General features: G+C 44.2%; 1 protein-coding gene and 1 long non-coding RNA gene across 4 annotated transcripts in view; one reads left to right on the plus strand and one right to left on the minus strand.

The window, feature by feature from the left end:
- Window positions 1–17,278, plus strand: part of pcsk1 (proprotein convertase subtilisin/kexin type 1) — a 44,285-nt gene extending 27,007 nt beyond the window's left edge. The window contains exons 8-14 of the mRNA XM_061874701.1: window positions 1,466–1,678; window positions 4,230–4,330; window positions 4,414–4,647; window positions 9,807–9,964; window positions 10,218–10,351; window positions 10,447–10,608; window positions 14,493–17,278. Coding sequence (XP_061730685.1) covers window positions 1,466–1,678; window positions 4,230–4,330; window positions 4,414–4,647; window positions 9,807–9,964; window positions 10,218–10,351; window positions 10,447–10,608; window positions 14,493–14,876 — 1,386 coding nt within the window. The 3' untranslated portion in view covers window positions 14,877–17,278. The remainder of the gene's footprint in view (window positions 1–1,465; window positions 1,679–4,229; window positions 4,331–4,413; window positions 4,648–9,806; window positions 9,965–10,217; window positions 10,352–10,446; window positions 10,609–14,492) is intronic.
- LOC133535158 (uncharacterized) overlaps window positions 1–17,592 on the minus strand; it is a 122,713-nt gene that overhangs the window by 28,472 nt on the left and 76,649 nt on the right. For 2 of the 3 annotated variants that reach the window (XR_009802164.1, XR_009802166.1), the window contains exon 3: window positions 11,979–12,134. This is a non-coding gene — a long non-coding RNA (uncharacterized LOC133535158). Of the gene's footprint in view, window positions 1–9,656; window positions 9,972–11,978; window positions 12,135–17,592 lie in introns of those variants that run through there. The other variant, XR_009802165.1, reaches the window with a different exon arrangement.

A 17,592-nucleotide genomic window follows, 5' to 3' on the forward strand; every position in this document is an offset into this window, starting at 1 on the left:
ATGACAATCTCAAACAAACTAAAGAAATGTGTAGCTAAAGCCATAGACAAGCTTAAGCGCAAAAAATATGACTAAAGTGTTGCCATTTTATTTTTATTTCCCCTTTTTTAATTTGACAGTTTAGTTAAGAAACATATATTAAAAATTATTCATTATTAAATATAGTTTGAATTTTGTTATAATTATTGGTTATTCAATTAATCTATTCATATATTTTTTTTAATTTATTTTAGCACTGTAAATATAAATACGATGAAAATTAAGAGTAACATTACTAATTCAGTGTAAATATTTGAGTAGTGTAGTGGTAAATGTTGGCCCCTAAGCCAACCCTGCCTGAGAGGATGACTAAAGAATCTGTTTCTCAGCTGTGGTCCGTCTGGGCCGCAGTGGTACTCAGCTGTAATTCCCTTTTCCACCACTTGTGGCAGTAATGACAATATCAAACAAACAGAAGAAGTCTTTGGTAAGCGCAGAAATGACGACTAAAGTAGTGAAGCTGTACTTCCATTTGCACTTTAAGTTTGTTGTAAATTTATTAAAAAAACATACTAAAATATATTTATTAATAAATTGTTACAATGTATTTATTTGTATTAGATTTATTTTATTTCTATTTAATTTTGTTATATTTATTAATTTTACCACTGCAATTATTGAATACGACTAGGAGTAACATTACTACTGCTAATACTGGACTGGGCCCCGGACTCCTCTGTTGTGGAACATTTTTGCCCCCTAGTGGAAATGTTTAGAAGAGCCCGGCCGATAGGGTGCCTACAAATATATGTTCTCAGCTATGCGCTGCAGTGGTACTCGGCTGTAATTCCCTTTTCCACCACTTGTGGCAGTAATGACAATGTCAAACAAACAGAAGAAGTCTGAAACTAAAGTCATAGAGTAATTTATTAAGCGCAGAAATGATGACTAAAGTAGTGAAGCTGTACTTTCATTTGCACTTTAATTTAGTTTTAGTTTATTCAAGAAACAGACTGAAATATATTTATTGATATTTTGTTATTTTATTATATTCATTTAATTTAATTTGATTTATATGTATTCATTGTACCCCTGCAAATAAGAGTATTACTAGTGTCAGTCTTTGAGTGGGCCCCGAGGTCAAAGAGGATACAAACCCTGCTGTAAAAGACCCCAGGAAAGCAGTTAAAAGCAGTTCCATCAATACAAATACTGTACACCTGTACAGTGACACAGTTTAAAGCAGTTCCATCAATACAAATACTGTACACCTGTACAGTGACACAGTTGAAAGCAGTTCCATCAATACAAATACTGTACACCTGTACAGTGACACAGTTGAAAGCAGTTCCATCAATACAAATACTGTACACCTGTACAGTGACACAGTTGAAAGCAGTTCCATCAATACAAATACTGTACACCTGTACAGTGACACAGATGTCCATGTTCCTGCTTCACTGCTCTCTATGACCCTTTACTGCAGGGCCGAGGCGGCAAGGGCTCCATCTTTGTTTGGGCCTCAGGTAACGGCGGCCGGCAGGGAGATAACTGCGACTGTGATGGCTACACCGACAGCATCTACACCATCTCCATCAGCAGCGCCTCCCAGCAGGGATTGTCTCCCTGGTACGCTGAGAAGTGCTCCTCCACCCTCGCTACAGCCTACAGCAGCGGGGACTACACCGACCAGAGGATCGTACGTACACACACACACACACACCATATGTACATACACACATATGTACATACACACACATACACCATATGTACATACACACATATGTACATACACACATATACACCATATGTACATACACACATATACACCATATGTACATACACACATATACACCATGCACCTGGGGATAGGCCCCTCCCACCTCCAAAGACATGCACCTGGGGATAGGCCCCTCCCACTTCCAAAGACATGCACCTGGGGATAGGTTGATTGGCAACACTAAATGGTCCCTAGTGTGTGAATGTTGTCTGTCTATCTGTGTTGGCCCTGTGATGAGGAAGAGACTTTTCCAGGGTGTATCCCGCCTTCCGCCCAATTGCAGCTGAGATAGGCTCCAGCACCCTCCGCCACCCCGAAAGGGATAAGCGGTAGAAAAATGGATGGATGGCTGGATGCTTGGCTTGGAAAAGGGCAGCATGAGGTAGAGGCTAGGACCACGTCATGGCCAGGTGTCCCAACACATCATGGCCAAGTGTCCCAACACATCCTGGCCAGGTGTCCCAACACGTCATGGCCAGGTGTCCCAACACATCATGGCCAAGTGTCCCAACACGTCATGGCCAGGTGTCCCAACACATCCTGGCCAGGTGTCCCAACACATCCTGGCCAGGTGTCCCAACACGTCATGGCCAGGTGTCCCAACACGTCATGGCCAAGTGTCTCAACACATCATGGCCAGGTGTCCCAACACGTCATGGCCAGGTGTCCCAACACGTCATGGCCAGGTGTCCCAACACATCATGGCCAAGTGTCTCAACACATTATGGCCAGGTGTCCCAACACGTCATGGCCAGGTGTCCCAACACATCCTGGCCAAGTGTCTCAACACATCATGGCCAGGTGTCCCAACACATCATGGCCAGGTGTCCCAACACATCCTGGTCAGGTGTCCCAACACATCATGGCCAAGTGTCTCAACACATCATGGCCAGGTGTCCCAACACATCATGGCCAGGTGTCCCAACACATCATGGCCAGGTGTCCCAACACGTCATGGCCAGGTGTCCCAAACACATCATGGCCAAGTGTCCCAACACATCATGGCCAGGTGTCCCAACACGTCATGGCCAGGTGTCCCAACACATCATGGCCAGGTGTCCCAACACATCCTGGCCAGGTGTCCCAACACATCATGGCCAGGTGTCCCAACACATCCTGGCCAGGTGTCCCAACACATCCTGGCCAAGTGTCCCAACACATCATGGCCAGGTGTCCCAACACATCGTGGCCAGGTGTCCCAACACATCCTGGCCAAGTGTCCCAACACATCATGGCCAGGTGTCCCAACACATCCTGGCCAGGTGTCCCAACACGTCCTGGTCAGGTGTCCCAACACGTCCTGGCCAGGTGTCCCAACACATCCTGGTCAGGTGTCCCAACACATCCTGGCCAGGTGTCCCAACACGTCATGGCCAAGTGTCTCAACACATCATGGCCAGGTGTCCCAACACGTCATGGCCAGGTGTCCCAACACGTCATGGCCAGGTGTCCCAACACATCATGGCCAAGTGTCTCAACACATTATGGCCAGGTGTCCCAACACGTCATGGCCAAGTGTCTCAACACATCATGGCCAGGTGTCCCAACACGTCATGGCCAGGTGTCCCAACACGTCATGGCCAGGTGTCCCAACACATCATGGCCAAGTGTCTCAACACATTATGGCCAGGTGTCCCAACACGTCATGGCCAGGTGTCCCAACACATCATGGCCAAGTGTCTCAACACATCATGGCCAGGTGTCCCAACACATCATGGCCAGGTGTCCCAACACATCATGGCCAGGTGTCCCAACACATCCTGGCCAGGTGTCCCAACACATCCTGGCCAAGTGTCCCAACACATCATGGCCAGGTGTCCCAACACATCGTGGCCAGGTGTCCCAACACATCCTGGCCAAGTGTCCCAACACATCATGGCCAGGTGTCCCAACACATCCTGGCCAGGTGTCCCAACACGTCCTGGTCAGGTGTCCCAACACGTCCTGACCAGGTGTCCCAACACATCCTGGTCAGGTGTCCCAACACATCCTGGCCAGGTGTCCCAACACATCCTGGCCAGGTGTCCCAACACATCCTGGCCAAGTGTCCCAACACATCCTGGTCAGGTGTCCCAACACATCATGGCCAGGTGTCCCAACACATCCTGGCCAGGTGTCCCAACACGTCCTGGTCAGGTGTCCCAACACATCCTGGCCAGGTGTCCCAACACATCATGGCCAAGTGTCCCAACACATCCTGGCCAGGTGTCCCAACACATCCTGGCCAGGTGTCCCTACACATCCTGGCCAGGTGTCCCAACACGTCATGGCCAGGTGTCCCAACACGTCATGGTCAGGTGTCCCAACACATCCTGGCCAGGTGTCCCAACACATCCTGGCCAGGTGTCCCAACACATCCTGGTCAGGTGTCCCAACACATCCTGGCCAGGTGTCCCAACACATCCTGGCCAGGTGTCCCAACACGTCATGGCCAGGTGTCCCAACATGTTGTTTGCCTGCTTCCTTACAGACCAGTGCCGATCTCCACAACGAGTGCACTCAGACCCACACAGGAACTTCGGCCTCAGCCCCGCTAGCAGCTGGAATATTTGCCCTGGCACTGGAGCAAAAGTATGCAAGTGTGCAGAGGAAACAGAATTCCCACTCACCCTACTTTCAATAGTTACTCACTCTGATGCACTTCTCCCGTGTAGTCCAGACCTGACCTGGAGAGACCTGCAGCACATCGTGGTCTGGACATCAGAGTTCGATCCCTTGGCTAATAATCCAGGCTGGAAGAAGAACGGAGCAGGACTGATGGTTAACAGTCGCTTTGGTTTCGGACTGCTCAATGCCAAAGCTTTGGTGGACCTCGCTGACCCGGCCAACTGGAAGCACGTGCCGGACAAGAAGCAGTGTATAGTGAGGGACGACTCCTTCCAGCCCAGGTGAGGATGCACCCACCTCACCTGCTGCCGGCTCTGCTTTTACACACTGGAGGGTCTGATCGACTAGGATCCAAATACCGCGCACTAAAAATTGTGTGTACTAGGATTGTCCCCATGCCAATATTTTGGTACCGGTACCAAAATGTATTTCACTACTTTTTTAAATAAATGTTTATTATTGTCATTTAGTCCTTCAATAAAATGTTGAACATACTAGACAACTTGTCTTTTAGTAGTAAGTAAACAAACAAAGACTCCTAATTAGTCTGCAGTAACATATTGTGTCATTTATACACCTATTATTTTATACACATTATAAAGGACAAACTGTAGAAATGGATTATTAATCTACTTGTTCATTTACTGTTAATATTTGCTTATTTTCTCTTTTAACATGTTCTATCTACACTTCTGTTAAAATGTAATAATCACTTATTCTTCTATTCTTTGATACTCGACATTAGTTTTGGATGATACCACACATTTAGGTATGGATCCTACACCAAGTAGTTACAGGATCATACATTGGTCATATTCAAAGTCCTCAGGGACGTATTTCCTGACTTTATAAACATAATATACATTTTAAAAAAGGAAAAAGGATTTTGTGACGATAACAAATATGGATGTAATCACAGTAGTATACAGTAGTATCAACTAGATACACTATTGTACTTGGTATCATTACTGTGGATGTCAGGTGTTTTCCTACACATGCTGTGGGTTCCCTCCGGGTACTCCGGCTTCCTCCCACCTCCAAAGACATGCACCTGGGGATAGGCCCCTCCCACTTCCAAAGACATGCACCTGGGGATAGGTTGATTGGCAACCCTAAATGGTCCCTAGTGTGTGAATGTTTTCTGTCTATCTGTGTTGGCCCTGCGATGAGGTGGCGACTTGTCCAGGGTGTACGACGCCGTCCACCCGATTGTAGCTGAAATAGGCGCCAGCGTCCCCCGCGACCCCAAAAGGGAATAAGCGGTAAAAAATGGATGGATGGATGGATGTTAGTGTGCTGTCCAACCTGTGTGCAATGTTGTTGAACAAAATCATGTATTTTAGACCGTGCAGACTGCAGGGAGGCGCTGGACAATCACAACAGCCGTGCATTCATGCATCTACAATGATCCAAAAACAACAAAATGCATATCGTAAATAATTTTTCCATATGAAAGAACAAACGGCAAAGAAAACTGCCAGCAGACACTAAAACGTTGAATTTGCTTTAATCAGCCCCTTAAGTCGTCCAGCAGCTATGAAATTATAAAAGGATATTGCTGAATAAACGCTATGTCTTTTTTTAGGTTTATTTCTGAGGGTTCAAAAATGTGGACTCACGTAGGACGGAGGATTTTCTGTTCATTGTCTGTCTTTAATGCACCATCGTCTCCCTTCTTACCGCCGTGTGCGCACACGCGCTAATAAAGATGCAAAATAGCACCGGCAGAGCAGTTTCAGTCTTGATAGATCACACTGCTCGTGCTGAATGAGTACATTTTCCTCTATTGTGGGCGTTGTGATAATCAGCAGAATATTCTGCATGTTCATGAAGAGAGACACACTAAATGGATTGTGCTCGCTATTTAGCTCACTTAAAAGACGCAATCTTCTTTTTTGTACATCGGCTTAGTGTGGGCTATCAAGTTTGCACCTGTTTTAGCACACGCAAACAATTAGCATTATGTGTTTGACCCTGAAGAGAGGGTGCACAAAGCCGAGAGATAACAGAGTTATTAAGGACACATAACAATAACAAAGGCACTTATTGTTTATTGTTGCCGTGGCAATCATTCTAAAAAGCTTCTTGACATCTGGAATCCCTTTAACTCTCTGCCATTTTGCTAATTGCTGATTTCCAAACATGACTTTATGATCGAGGTTAAAGGCAACGCTGTCTGCTTGGAACGATGTTGAGGATTAGAGAGTTTGAAACAATGTGCAGTGATTTGAGTGCCATGTTTGACATGTGGGAGGTCCAAGCTGCCACATGTCTATTTTGCCCAATTTGATTAGGATTACGGGACTCAATAGCACCAACCACCATTACCTTGCTACACGTTTAATCCGGAGGAGGATTTGGCTCTACATTTCCGTGGATGGCTCGTGGTCTACACCCCCTCCTGCAGTGCGCCAGCTTGGCCACGGAAATCCTTTCATTCTTGGCTGGGATGAACTCTTTTTGCAAATGAACGAATGGCAGCGCTGGCTTTTTCTGTATTTTTACTTCATACAGAGCTGGACTGTAACTTCTAAATGAATTTATATATTTATATAACAACCAGAATGTCATGAGCCGCTGCCTGGATCATGTTTTATTTTAGTTTGACTCCCTTAGTTCTGTTTTCAGCACTCCTGGGTTTTTTGTTTCTTAGTTGCCATGGGTGCTGATTATTTTCACCTGCCCATGATTAGAGTTCGGGATGCTCACCTGCTCCCAGGCACTAATCAGAGAGCTATTTATTCCTGCCTTTCGCCAAACTCGGTCTGGCTGTCTTGTTTGTTCCATGCAACAAGTTACGTTTGTATACTTTTTGATTCCTATTCCTGTTCTAAGCTTTGCAATAGCTTCCCATGCTATCTCTGTTTATTTTTGTGTTTGTGTTCATGACTGATTTACATCCATTTTCTACCGCTTATTCCCTTTGGGGTCGCGGGGGGCACTGGTGCCTATCTCAGCTACAATCAGGCGGGAGGCAGTGTACACCCTGGACAAGTTGCCACCTCTGGAGAATAAATCATTGTCCTATCTGCACACAGCCTCCGGAGTTCCGTCTGTGTCTTGGGGAAACAATCCATGCAGTGACATGTGACCTCGCCGTAACACAGAATTCCTCTAGTGTCCCTAGATTGTCAGAACAACAGTCAAGTGTGTTTCTTCTAGTGTCCCTATATTGTCAGAACAACAGTCAAGTGTGTGTTTCTTCTAGTGTCCCTATATTGTCAGAACAACAGTCAAGTGTGTGTTTCTTCTAGTGTCCCTATATTGTCAGAACAGTCAAGTGTGTGTTTCTTCTAGTGTCCCTATATTGTCAGAACAACAGTCAAGTGTGTGTTTCTTCTAGTGTCCCTATATTGTCAGAACAACAGTCAAGTGTGTGTTTCTTTTAGTGTCCCTATATTGTCAGAATAAGTCAAGTGTGTGTGTGACTGGTTGTTTTCCATGAGTTAAAAGTTATGTTTGACAACTAAAAACTCTGTCTAGTAACAATTTAGGAGTGTACAAGTATCGGATTGGGTCTACATTTCTGTGCATTTGGCTTGTATCTAAAATATCTGATATAAACTTGCTGCTGTATTTAAAGGGAAACTGCACTTTTTAGTTGAATTTTGCCAAACGTTCACAATCATCATGACGGACATGACGGATGTTTTTTTGTTTTGTTTGTTTTTTACTGCATTCTAAATGCAGTAAAAATTGGAGCCTAAGGGAGCCGTGCAATTCTGCGTACAAAGCCCTTAAACCTATCCAAACACCTCCATTGAGGTTGTATATACATGATGTAAGTATATATGTCATGTAGTAACATTCATAATAACATGTAATATATACAAGATGTAAGTATATATGTCATGTAGTAACATTCATAATAACATGTAATATATACATGATGTAAGTATATATGTCATGTAGTAACATTCATAATAACATGTAATATATACATGATGTAAGTATATATGTAGTATCTAGTAACATTCATAATAACATGTAATATATACATGATGTAAGTATATATGTCATGTAGTAACATTCATAATAACATGTAATATATACATGATGTAAGTATATATGTAGTATCTAGTAACATTCATAATAACATGTAATATATACATGATGTAAGTATATATGTCATGTAGTAACATTCATAATAACATGTAATATATATATGATGTAAGTATATATGTCAAGTAGTAACATTTAGAATAGCGGCTTTACTTTGAGTTCCTCCCGGATGGCAGAGCTTCTCACCCTATCTCTAAGGGAGAGACCCGCCACTCGGCGGAGGAAAATCATTTCGGCTGCTTGTACCCGTGATCTTATCCTTTCGGTCATGACCCAAAGCTCATGACCATAGGTGAGGATGGGAACGTAGATCGACTGGTAAATTGAAAGCTTTGCCTACCGGCTCAGCTCCTTCTTCACCACAACGGATCGATACAACGTCCGCATTACTGAAGACGCCGCACCGATCCGCCTGTCGATCTCACGATCCACTCTTCCCCTACTCGTGAACAAGACTCCTAGGTACTTGAACTCCTCCACTTGGGGCAGGGTCTCCTCCCCAACCTGGAGATGGCACTCCACCCTTTTCCGGGCGAGAACCATGGACTCGGACTTGGAGGTGATGATTCTCATTCCGGTCGCTTCACACTTGGCTGCGAACTGATCCAGCGAGAGCTGAAGATCCCGGTCAGATGAAGCCATCAGGACCACATCATCTGCAAAAAGCAGAGACTTAATCCTGCAGCCACCAAACCAGAACCCCTCAACGCCTTGACTGCGCCTAGAAATTCTGTCCATAAAAGTTCTGAACAGAATGGGTGACAAAGGACAGCCTTGGCGGAGTCCAACCCTCACTGGAAACGAGTCCGACTTACTGCCGGCAATGCGGACCAAGCTCTGGCACTGATCATACAGGGAGCGGACCGCCACAATAAGACAGTCCGGTACCCCATACTCTCTGAGCACTCCCCACAGGACTTCCCGAGGGACACGGTCGAATGCCTTCTCCAAGTCCACAAAGCACATGTACACTGGTTGGGCAAACTCCCATGCACCCTCAAGAACCCTGCCCAGAGTATAGAGCTGGTCCACAGTTCCACGACCAGGACGAAAACCACACTGTTCCTCCTGAATCCGAGGTTCGACTATCCGGCGTAGCCTCCTCTCCAGTACACCTGAGTAAACCTTACCGGGAAGGCTGAGGGCTAATATAAAAATATGTTCATGCATGTTATGTTTCCGTGTCAATTTATTCCAACGTTGTTAAAGTGGCACAAAGTTGGCTGTTTTAAACTTTGTAACCAGACCCAGAATATGTGTCTGCTATTGTTGTTGCTTCACATCCTGCTGGCTAATTACAACAGATGGGACAGCCTTTTGTCGTCACGCAGGGGTGTTTGTGTGTAACTTTTCCTGCTATTTCTGATCTGTCCCACAGGGATCTGAAAGCCGCAGGGGAGACCACCATAGAGATCCCAACGAGAGCGTGTGCGGGCCAGGAGAACGCCATCGCTTCTCTTGAGCATGTGCAGGTGGAGGCCAGCATCCAATACACCAGGAGAGGAGATCTGCACATCACGCTGACCTCGCCAGCTGGTGAGGCCTCAACACACACACACACACACACACACACACACACACACACACACACACACACACACACACACACACACACACACACACACACACACACACACACACACACACACACACACACACACACACACACACACACACACACACACACACACACACACACACACACACACACACACACACACACAGACACTTTGGGCATCCCTGCACTAAAGCGCATGCAAGTGTTGTTAATTAAAGTCTTTTTCCTCAGGCACCAGCACGGTGCTGCTAGCTGAGCGCGAGCGAGACACTTCGTCCAACGGTTTCAGGAACTGGGACTTCATGTCAGTCCACACGTGGGGGGAAGACCCCTCTGGAACCTGGACCATCAAAATCACCGACACTGTAAGTTGTTGTACTATCTGGACATGAGTTGATGCTCCAATGGGGTCAAGTGCTGCCTCTGCCCGGGACTAATAATCCTGGTCTTGCTGCGACAGTCGGGCCGCATGGAGAACGAGGGTCGGATCTTGAACTGGAAGCTGATCCTGCACGGCACGTCCGAGAAGCCGGAGCACATGAAGAAGCCTCGGGTCTACGTTCCCTACAACGCTGTGCAGAATGATCGCCGGGGTGTGGAACACATGGATGACATGATGGAGGTGAGGGCTGGGCTCCGGACGTTAAAAGCACTTCATTCAACTTAAAAGGCTTAAATGAATTTCACTTAAAAGGCGTCTCCAACATTGGAGCTTGTTTCATAGTTCTGGACCTACAAATGATGTTTGCAGCAAATATTGTGCCCACATTAGACACATTAGTGATGGTTTTCTCATGACTTGTGGCACATTTTGGAAGGCCCACTTTTAGCTCCACTTTTAGCTTGCTGACATCAAGACTGGAAGCTCTTTCATGCTTTTCAATTTTCTTTTGGTCAGACAATATTTTGCCGGGTTGGTGCTTGACGAAACACTCACAGCTAAAATGTGTTTTAACTCTCCGAAACAAGATACATGACATAATTAAAGCTGCAAGCAGCGATGGACGAGACCGCTTTGGCTGCTGCCCCCGCGACCCAAGCCCAGATAAGCGGTAGGAGATGGATGGATTATTACACAAAGAAAAAGTTGCATACACATGTGTTATACATCAGTCTCATAGTAATAACAGTTGTAAAGTGGCTTGGACATTTTATAAGGACGCCTTGGTGCCACCATTTTGAGACTTTAATGCAGGATGAATGTAATGCAGTTGTTGTATTGAAGTGGGAATAGCAAACTTCCTGTTGATTTTAGTTGGGGGCGATCAGTGTATGAAATATAGGTCTCAGTGAGACCTACATTGAGGGTTTTGTTTCATGTGTGTATGACAGTCCTACAGTTATTTCTGAGCAGAAAGCCGCCATTTTGCGACAACAGCAGCAGCGCAATGGTTCTTTGTGGGCTCATAAAATCCAAACTGGGGTAGTAAATCAAACTCTTTCTTTAACTTTTAATCAGAAGAGTTCAATCTCTCTTCTGTGCTTATTTGAAGCCGAAACGACAAACGGCCTCAGAGGTGATAATGTTTGGAAAAAAAGCAACATTTTTTAGCCAACTTTTGTATTGAAGTGGGAATTGCAAACTTCCTGTTGATTTTATCCGGGGGGTGTCAGTGGATGAAATATAGTTCTAACTGAGACCTACATATAGGTTTTTGTTTTGTGTTTCTACGACATTCCTACTGGAAGTTACAGGCAGCTTTGTCTGTGTTTTCTTCCTAGGTGGAGCTAGAGCACATTTTTTAGTTTTGGGGTTAGGTTTTTTGATTAAATCGCAATGATTGCCAGACCTGATGTGTGTGTCAAATATTGTGAGTTTTGAAGCATGTTAAGGGGGTCAAATTACAGCTCAAATCTGCGGAATAATAATAAAGAAAGGATAAAATGCTAGAAATTCAACAGGGTCCTCTGTCCCAAAAAGACATTCAGTCCCTCAATATCACAATAGTCCATAAATGGGAAATAGTCAGCTTGAAAAACTATCCAACAAACCTTCAACAAAGTGGTCACTGGAAGGACTGGACTGTGTGCCATTTTCCTCCTGGGCTTTTTTTGGACCATCTTGACCTCTTTCGCCCTTCTTAGTTACCTCTCCAGGAACTCTGACGAGACTTTTATCCTTTTTGTGGTTTCAATGGTTCCAACAGCCTACAAAAACACAAGCATAGGACAATTTTGTCAGAGAACGCTGAGTCAGCAGACTCTGGCTGGGCCAACACTTCAAGACTGACATATTTAATAACACACTGGACGTGAAGTTGTTGAAAAGTACATGATTGACAAGACATTATTCTCTTTTTGGAGGCAGCAGTATGTCTGCTAGCTTCTTCACCCTCAACCACCTTACATTACTCTTTATGCACACACACACTTTGAAGAGGTGAGCAAATATATCATGCTTTGTTGTAGCTACACAACTAAATAAGGCATACATCCATCCATCCATCCATTTTCTACCACTTAGTCCCTTTAGGGTCGCGGGGGGCGCTGGTGCCTATCTCAGCTTCAATCAGGCGGAAAGCCAAGTACACCCTGGACAAGTCGCCATCTCATCGCAGGGCTAAGGCATACATTGTTGTAGCATCACAACTAAATATATCATGCTTTGTTGTAGCAATAAAACTAAATATATCATGCTTTGTTGTAGCAATAAAACTAAATATATCATGCTTTGTTGTAGCAATACAACTAAATATGTCATACATTTCCAAATGATGAGAATATGATGAAAGTATGGACATCTACAAGCAAGTTGACTCCGAGACGAGTGTAATTTGCGGCCATCATTTTTAGGATTGTGACTTCCAAGAGGAAAAATGTAAAAGACTCAATCTAAATGCCAAACTGAAAAAGAGGAGCACCCTTGAGGGAGACAGATTGAGTCAGAAAATGTGAGAAAACAAAGAAGGAAGGCTCACAAACTAAAAGAAACAAGATGAGCTGCTCGTATTCTACTTTGTCTCCTCTTCTACTGATGTTTTGGTATCTATGGAAGAGGTGGAGTCAGAATATAATCATTCTTTTATATTTATTTATTTCTCATGAGGTCAATTAACCCGATCAGTTTTGAAGTAATCATGGACCAGAGTGACTAAGATCAAAATAATACTTCTACATTCCTTTATCTACACACTTGTGTTGATGACGTCACACCAAGGGATATATATCCATTCTGCCGATACAGTTAGTTATCTACTGATTACTGGAGAACCAACTGATGATACAGTTAGTTATCTACTGATTACTGGAAAACTAACAGGTGATACAGTTAGTTATCTACTGATCACTGGAAAACTAACTGATGATACAGTTAGTTATCTACTGATCACTGGAAAACTAACTGATGATACAGTTAGTTATCTACTGATTACTGGAAAACTAACAGGTGATACAGTAAGTTATCTACTGATTACTGGAAAACTAATTGATGATACAGTTAGTTATCTACTGATTACTGGAAAACTAATTGATGATACAGTTAGTTATCTACTGATTACTGGAAAACTAACTGATGATACAGTTAGTTATCTACTGATTACTGGAAAACTAACAGGTGATACAGTTAGTTATCTACTGATTACTGGAAAACTAACTTATGATACGGTTACTTATCTACTGATTACTGGAATAACTAACTGATGATACAGTTAGTTATCTACTGATTACTGGAATAACTAAGTGATGATACAGTTAGTTATCTACTGATTACTGGAAAACCAAATGATAGTTAGTTATCTAGTGATTCCAGTAAATACAGTCAACAAGAACAATGACAACTTGGTAGAAGTGCACTTATTTCAAATTAGATTCAAAGAACGATAAAGTAATGAAAATGATGATATATATAAACTGATAACGTTTACTAAATCCCATTGTGTACATTTTGTTGATTACCTACTCAGTGGCCTAGTGGTTAGAGTGTCCGCCCTGAGCTGGGTAGGTTGTGAGTTCAAACCCCGGCCGAGTCATACCAAAGACTATAAAAATGTGAGCCATTACCTCCCTGCTTGGCACTCAGCATCAAGGCTTGGAATTGGGGGTTAAATCACCATAAATAATTCCCGGGCGCGGCACCGCTGCTGCTCACTGCTCCCCTCACCTCCCAGGGGGTGATCAAGGGGATGGGTCAAATGCAGAGGACACATTTCACCACACCTAGTGTGTGTGTGTGTGTGTGTGTGTGTGTGTGTGTGCGTGTGCGTGTGTGTGTGTGTGTGTGTGTGTGTGTGTGAGACAATCATTGCTACTTTAACTTTTAACTTAACATTAATGTGTGTGTGAGACAATCATTGCTACTTTAACTTTTAACTTAACATTAATGTGTGTGTGAGACAATCATTGCTACTTTAACTTTTAACTTAACATTAATGTGTGTGTGAGACAATCATTGCTAACTTAACATTAATACTTTCATAAATATAAACATTTTAAACTTGTGGTCATGTGGCTTTCTTGTATTCGGCTGTATTCTGGTATCATATTTTCTCCATCTGTGTGACGATACAGGAGCCCACTGAAGCCCACCCGCCCGAGAAGACTTTAGCACAAGCCTCCAACCCAGAGACGGGAGCCCCAAAAGCGGCGAAGCCTCCAAAGTGGCCCACGCAGGCCTTGCTACGTCTCCTGCAGACAGCCTTTAACCGGCAGAGCCCCGCCTTCCAGGGGCCCCGCTCAGCCTGGAGGAAAGCGCCGCCTGGAAGATTGACCCCCGTCCCGGCGACGCAAACCCCGCCGCAGAAACTGTCCCAGGCCCTGGACATGATGGACAAGTACGACAGCGTCTACAGCGACTACAGCGATGGCTTCTACAGCAGCAAGCCTTACAGGCACCGAGATGACCGCCTGCTGGAGGCCTTCTTCCACATCCTCCACGCCCAGGAGCAGAAATGACAGCACTTGGATTCCACAATGGGTTGGTTGGGAAGCAGAGGACCAAGACAGACCTCAAAACTCTTATTCAGTTCTGTGTTGTCCCCCAAAATGCTGCATATCTGATCTCCTTATCTTCAGTTCAGGAATGACTTTTTAGTTCTGAGTCAAGCAGAACTTCTCTGCTCTCCTTTCGGTCTTTACTGCCTGCGTCACAGTACGTCTTTTCTCTCGAGACACACTAGGATAATGTTGACTTTTATGTCAGGTGACCTGCAGTCCTGTGCAAAAGTCTTGGCGAGCTTTACCTCTAAAGGCTTAGTGGCCACATGCGTGGACAGCACCTTTTAGCTCTTATTTCCAACATGGTGTAGACTACTGAATTGGGGTCTGATGGCCGCTTATGTGGACACTTATACTGCCATCTGGTGGTGTCAGAAGAGTATAACATACCATGGAATTTGGGGAAAAAAGGGTAAAAATAATAATTAGCATGTCACTATACATGAAGTACATGTTTGTGTACCTATGGACTAAGCACATCATATCAAAAGATGATTCTTAGTTTTTATTCTAATTAGGGTCCAATGAGCCCAAATAGCAAAGAAAAAGAAAAGCAGGTAAACAAAAAGCTTGGGCCTTAAGAGGATAAGAAGTTGTCATTCAAACATAGTACAACTACACACCGTTTGAACAGTAACACTGTGTTGGAACATTTCATCGGGTGATTATTTGGCATGCCACACTTTGAGTCTCACTGTCCTAGTGGAATACATTGTCCTTATTTGAGTCATACGGTGGCCAAGAAGGGTCACAACAAACTAAAATAACATAGTCAGGATGTTCTTATCAGGGTTTTATGCTGCACATTCCCTTCATCCTCGATACCAATACTGATCACATGGACTAACTGGACATTTTCGTACCTTTATTCATTGTCAATATTTCAACTAGTTTCCATCCATCCATCCATTTTATACCGCTTATTCCCTTTGGAGTCGCGGGGGGTGCTGGTGCCTATCTCAGCTACAATCGGGCGGAAGGCGGGGTACACCCTGGACAAGTCGCCACCTCATCGCAGGGCCAACACAGATAGACAGACAACATTCACACTCACATTCACACACTAGGGCCATTTCTTAGTCTTTTATTTCATACAAAATGTTTGAGCAAACTAAGACAAAAGTGCACAATAACTACACAAAAGCAAAAACTAAGAATTTAATTGTAGAGCACTTTTCTACCTTCAAGGAACTCAAAGTGCTTTGACACTATTTCCACATTCATCCATTCACACACACGTTCACACACTGATGGCCATGCAAGGCCCTAACAACCAACCATCAGGAGCAAGGGTGAAGTGTCTTGATCAATGGCACAACGGACGTGACGAGGTTGGTGGAAGGTGGGGATTGAACCAGGAACCCTCAGGTTGCTGGCACGGCCACTCTCTCAACCCCGCCACACCGTCCCCAAGTATGATCTTTTAACTTACGATCTTTGGTCTGCGCACTCAAACTCTTCCTGTGTCCAGGGAAATGTTTCCTGACTTTGTAAACATTAACAATTTTTTTTTAAGTGATAAAAATATTGATCAATCAAATACTGATCAGGGTTTCACCCAGAATGTGCTCAATATGTAGATTGCATAATAATCCATCCATTTCCTACCGCTTATTCCCTTTTGGGGTCACAGGGGACGCTGGCGCCTATCTCAGCTACCAGTGGGCGGAAGGCGGCGTACACCCAGCACAAGTCTCCACCTCATCGCAGGGCTTGCATAATAATAACAATACATTTTACTTATCAGACTCAAGGACACCGTACAAAATCAAAACAACAACATCCGTGGGACAACAACAACAACAAAGATTTCAAAAGAACAAGCAGTCAGGAATAATAATAATAATGTCTTTGAATCTGTGATGACACATAGTGTTCTTTAAAAAGGCTAAAACATGTTATACTTACTTTTAAAAACAAATCTGTTATTATTTGCTCTATTCTTTAATTTTATTCAATTTTTCAGGTTTCTAGGGACGTCTCCAATTCTTTCTACAGACTTTTTCTTTATGTACAAAAAAATTACAAAAATCCAGTATCTTTTTCTTGACGTTATTGGAGTCTGTACTCGTGTTTAGAGAAGATTTGCTTCTGTGTGACGTCACACTGCTTGGTCCTCGATTGATTGAAACTTTTATTAGTAGATTGCACAGTACAGTACATATTCCGTACAATTGACCACTAAATGGTAACACCCCAATAAGTTTGTCAACATTTCATGGTCTCTCGCCTGTCGTCTTCATTTTGTAGCTGGTAGTCTGCACTTGCACACCTGGGCTACATTAAAGGACGTCCACATGGCAGACATGTAGGTGGTAGTCTGCACTTGCACACCTGGGCTACATTAAAGGACGTCCACTTGGCAGACATGTAGGTGGTAGTCTGCACTTGCACACCTGGGCTACATTAAAGGACGTCCACTTGGCAGACATGTAGGTGGTAGTCTGCACTTGCACACCTGGGCTACATTAAAGGACGTCCACATGGCAGACATGTAGGTGGTAGTCTGCACTTGCACACCTGGCCTACATTAAAGGACGTCCACATGGCAGACATGTATCTGGTAGTCTGCACTTGCACACCTGGGCTACATTAAAGGACGTCCACATGGCAGACATGTAGGTGGTAGTCTGCACTTGCACACCTGGGCTACATTAAAGGATGTCCACATGGC

The sequence above is a fragment of the Nerophis ophidion genome, linkage group LG16 (genome assembly GCF_033978795.1).
Source record: "Nerophis ophidion isolate RoL-2023_Sa linkage group LG16, RoL_Noph_v1.0, whole genome shotgun sequence".
Classification (NCBI taxonomy): Eukaryota; Metazoa; Chordata; class Actinopteri; order Syngnathiformes; family Syngnathidae; genus Nerophis; species Nerophis ophidion.